Source organism: Lolium perenne, chromosome 2 (assembly GCF_019359855.2).
Source record: "Lolium perenne isolate Kyuss_39 chromosome 2, Kyuss_2.0, whole genome shotgun sequence".
Lineage (NCBI taxonomy): Eukaryota > Viridiplantae > Streptophyta > Magnoliopsida > Poales > Poaceae > Lolium > Lolium perenne.
Genome location: NC_067245.2, coordinates 106760800 through 106764594, shown reverse-complemented (window position 1 = coordinate 106764594; position 3795 = coordinate 106760800). Strand labels below are relative to the sequence as shown.

Sequence of the window (3795 nt, the reverse complement as noted above, 5' to 3'; positions counted from 1 at the left end):
AAATATGTGTAAGATGCGTTTCAAAATAGAGGGAGCATATACTCCCATGTTCCAAAACACCACTCCCCTTTTTCTTCTTCCTTGAAGATGCTCTAAACACTGCCGTGGAAAATTATTGACAACCAAACAAGCCCTTGGAGGTGCTTTTAGCTGAATGTAGGAAGGACAATATATATTTTTTGGAGCAGGGGAGGACAATGTTTGCAATAGTGGGCGAGAACAATGCCATTCAATGAAGTTGAGTAATTATAGTGTACATCTTCCATTCACATTAATGCACGACTTTTAGCTTTTTTTCGGTAATATATGTATCTAGGCAAGTTTTTGTATATATGTTCACTCATTTTAGTCTATCCCTTTCAAATATTCCTATCCATCACCGCGTCGCTCAGAAAAGAACTGCCCCCCGCGTCGCTCCTCTGGCGGCTCAGGGGAGAAACCCTAGCGCCACCACCTAGGCTCTCCCTCTCCCTCCCCTGCATCGCCGCCGCCGGAGGGGACGTCAGCGAAGCCGCGCACGCCTCAAGGATGGTGGCGGCGGGGCGGCGGTTTCTCCGCCTCCTCTTCTTCCCCTCACGTTCCCCGGCGCGGGGGCGCTGCAGGCGGCAGCGGAGGTTACGGGCGGGCACGCGGCGGCCGGTGTCGGCCCCGGCGGGGCTGCTCGGGTGGCCGCGGCGCTGCTTCGGGAGTCCGCGGCGGCGGAGCTGCATCGGGTGGACGCGGCGGCAGAGCTTCATCGGGTGGCCATGGCGACGGATCTGCAGCGGGGGCCCGCGACGGTGGAGGCCGCGGCGGAGGTGCCTGCGGGAGGCCACGGTGGTGGTGCTGCTCCAGGGGCTGCGGCGGTGGGCGGGCCCCGATCTGGGTCTATCGAACCATGCGGGCCGCGGACGCTGTTGGCGTTGGGCGGCGTCTCCATCGTGGCGCAAGGATGGCGCGGTGCAGGCCATGGTCGTGGGGCTGAGATGGCAGTGCGGTGGTGGCTGCGGATGGTGCGGGATCTCATGTCTGCGGACTCCGGCATCCATCCTCGAGTCCCGTGTCGGTGTTGTTTGGCGTCCCCTCTATGTGCGTTCCGGCGGCGCCCACGGTGCTCTTCGGCGTTACTCCATTGGCATCAGGCTGTGCGGCCCCTGCGCGTCGGCGGCTACAGGTTGGCCAGGAGGATGCTCAGCGGTTGCAGGTGGTGGTTTGTGCCGGTCCCTGTTGGGCGGGCGCGAGGTCTTGAAACTCTTTGCTGGGCGAAAGCTCTGTCTTGGCGAACGGGCAGGACCGACGACGGTGACGCCCGTGGGCGCCACATACTTCTTGAAGGCGTCGTCAAAGCGGGTGTTTCTTGTTCTCCGCTCGGGGTCTCCGGGGGAAACCCTAGATCCCTCGCGGGAACGGGCGTGGGCGGCGCTCTCGTGTCGCTTTTCCTCTTGGGGCCTCGCTTTGGATGTCCACCAGACATGGGGTTTTGTGGAGTGTTTTGGTGGTTCGGTGGAGGCGGGTTCGTCTTCGGCCAGGCGGGGCGCGGCCTTGGAGCCGGCGTGGTAGTTGGAGCGGTGGCTCCTGTCTTTCGCCTCCGCCTGTTGCGTTGAGGTGTGGTGTCGACCTGGCTGGTCGTCGATCCACAGTCTCGGGGCTAACGTGTGATACCGTGATGTCGTGTTGTAACGGTTTTTTAGCCAGTTTTCCTCATAAAGGGGCCAACTCTTTTCTCCTATATCAATGAAAGGCAAAGCTTTTGCCTCGTTTCAAAAAAAAATTCCTATCTAAAAGTTCTTACGTTAGAAACTGAACTATACCAGTCAAGCTTAAAAGGTCGTGTCGTCCATTGGCACAGAATCCCCAATCTGTTGGCGCAGGTAGCTCGCCGCTGAAATGTAAACTGAAATTTCTTCTAAACACGTGCGACCCCACTACGAGGCCCTCACCAGCCACAGGCAGCAGCAGCCCAGGATAAGATGATAGCACAAGGCCAAAACAAATCTTCACAAGCGCGCCCGCGCACGCACACGTTGAGCGGTGCAGTGCAGTCATCTCGCCCGTAACACTTCAGCGACCACCGCGCAGCAGCTAGCGAAGCTGCGGCGTCGTCGGCAATGGCAGCGACTCTTCAGTTCATCAGCCTCCTCGGCACCTCCTCGCCCCATCCAGCTCCTTCCTGCAGCAGCAGCAACACCACCAGCAACGAGAAGCAGCAGTGCCGTTCAGTCCATTTGCCGCGGCAGCAGGGGAGGGGGAGGAGGCTCCGCGCCGCCCGCGCCGTCGAGACGGACGCCCCCAGCGCCAACCCCGAAACGGCGGTTGAGCCGGTCGAGCCGCCGTCGGTCGACTTCGCGTTCGTCAGCGTGAGTTCTTCTGTCCTTGCTCGATCGGTTATTCGCTCTGCTTTTTTCCCCCTTCCGACGTCAGACTGAATTCCGGCGATGCAATTGCAGCCCCGGTTGCTGCCGGACGGGACGCCGGACGTGGTCTACCGGACGGCGTGCGGCGGGCAGAAGCTCAGGGACATCATGCTCGAAGGGTACATCGACCTCTACGGGCCTTACGTGAGTGCTGCCGCCGGTAATTTTTCCTTCGTTGATGTCCCTGTTGTACCAGCCAGATTCTGATGCTGCCGCCGCTGCAGGACAAGCCTCTGTCAAACTGCTCAGGAGGCGGCGAGTGCGGGACTTGCATGGTGGAGGTAACGATAATTCTCTGAAGCCCATGCATAGTGATCTTAAGACAAACTCAGTTTACAACTGCAAGTGTTGCATGAATGAGGATCTCGCTCTCTCTAGAACTAATCTTTCCTATTAACTACAACTCGGAGCGCGCGATTTTGTCATTCAGGTAGTAGATGGCGGTGAAATGCTTTCACCAAAGAATGAAGTGGAAAAGGAAAAGCTTAGAAGGGTATGTGCGTTTCTGAAAGATAGAAAACAAAAACGTACGGTGTAAACATTGTGCTACTATAACTCTTTGTGTTGATCTTCAGAAACCCAAGTCGTGGAGACTAGCGTGCCAGGCTACGGTTGGCAAACCAGATTCAACAGGACAGGTAAGGCAGTCCACTGTGCTCAACACTTGCATTCTGATTTCTGAGCCTTGCGAGAAGATCGCCATGATCGTCGCTATTTCATTTCATTTTGTTTCTCAGATTGGCGGTAACAGAATGGACTTGATTATTTTGTTCTGTGCATGTGCAGATGGTCATCCAGCAGCTGCCGGAGTGGAAAATACACGAGTGGGACAAGTAACAAGTGTGTAACATTGTGGTGATTATGCAGTAGATTTCATTGCGGTAACAGAATGACTGGGGTATGCTCCCATTCCGAAAAAAAAGTAGATTTCATGTATCTGGAAGAATCAAACAGGAGCAACAGATGATCAGGAGAAGAACTAGACTTTGACAACGGGTCGAAGCCTCAAGGAGTATATATATGGAGTACAGAGAGGCATGCGAAAGAGTCTCTTATCATTCTAGTATAGTCGTATAGCGCATGTCACAGGCCCAACAATCAAACCCTGTGTATAATTTTTCTTCATGGATGTATCATTTTCCAACGACATCACCAGGCGGACATTTTGTTCCTTAGGGCATCTCCAACGGGGGCATCCAAACCCAAAAACGGACGTCGAATGGGTCCGTTTGGGTCAAAACTGCACCCAGCGGGGCAACCCATCCTAAAAGCGGATGCTCCCAGCCGTCCGGTTTGACCCAAAACTTACTTAAATTTGGATGCGTTTTGGGGCGAGCCGGACACGGGCGGGCGTCCATGTGTGGCCATTCTGTCCGGGTGGACACTCGTTCTGGCCCATTTG

The 3795-nt window shown here is 55.7% G+C and overlaps 1 protein-coding gene across 1 annotated transcript; it reads left to right on the top strand.

The window, feature by feature from the left end:
• The first annotated feature begins 1967 nt into the window (after positions 1-1967).
• Positions 1968-3542, top strand: LOC127333717 (photosynthetic NDH subunit of subcomplex B 3, chloroplastic). The gene is made up of 6 exons (XM_051360128.2): positions 1968-2336; positions 2427-2537; positions 2618-2674; positions 2824-2886; positions 2969-3031; positions 3180-3542. The coding sequence occupies exons 1-6, from the start codon at positions 2088-2090 to the stop codon at positions 3228-3230; spliced, it is 594 nt and encodes a 197-aa protein (XP_051216088.1). The 5' UTR covers positions 1968-2087; the 3' UTR covers positions 3231-3542.
• Positions 3543-3795: the final 253 nt, after the last annotated feature.

Bases quoted from the DNA above. Each gene is read 5' to 3' on its own strand.
- LOC127333717 (XM_051360128.2), top strand. From the start codon at position 2,088: ATGGCAGCGACTCTTCAGTTCATCAGCCTCCTCGGCACCTCCTCGCCC. The intron at 2,887-2,968 runs GTATGTGCGTTT...GTTGATCTTCAG, and splicing joins AAAAGGAAAAGCTTAGAAGG to AAACCCAAGTCGTGGAGACT. The intron at 3,032-3,179 runs GTAAGGCAGTCC...GTGCATGTGCAG, and splicing joins AACCAGATTCAACAGGACAG to ATGGTCATCCAGCAGCTGCC.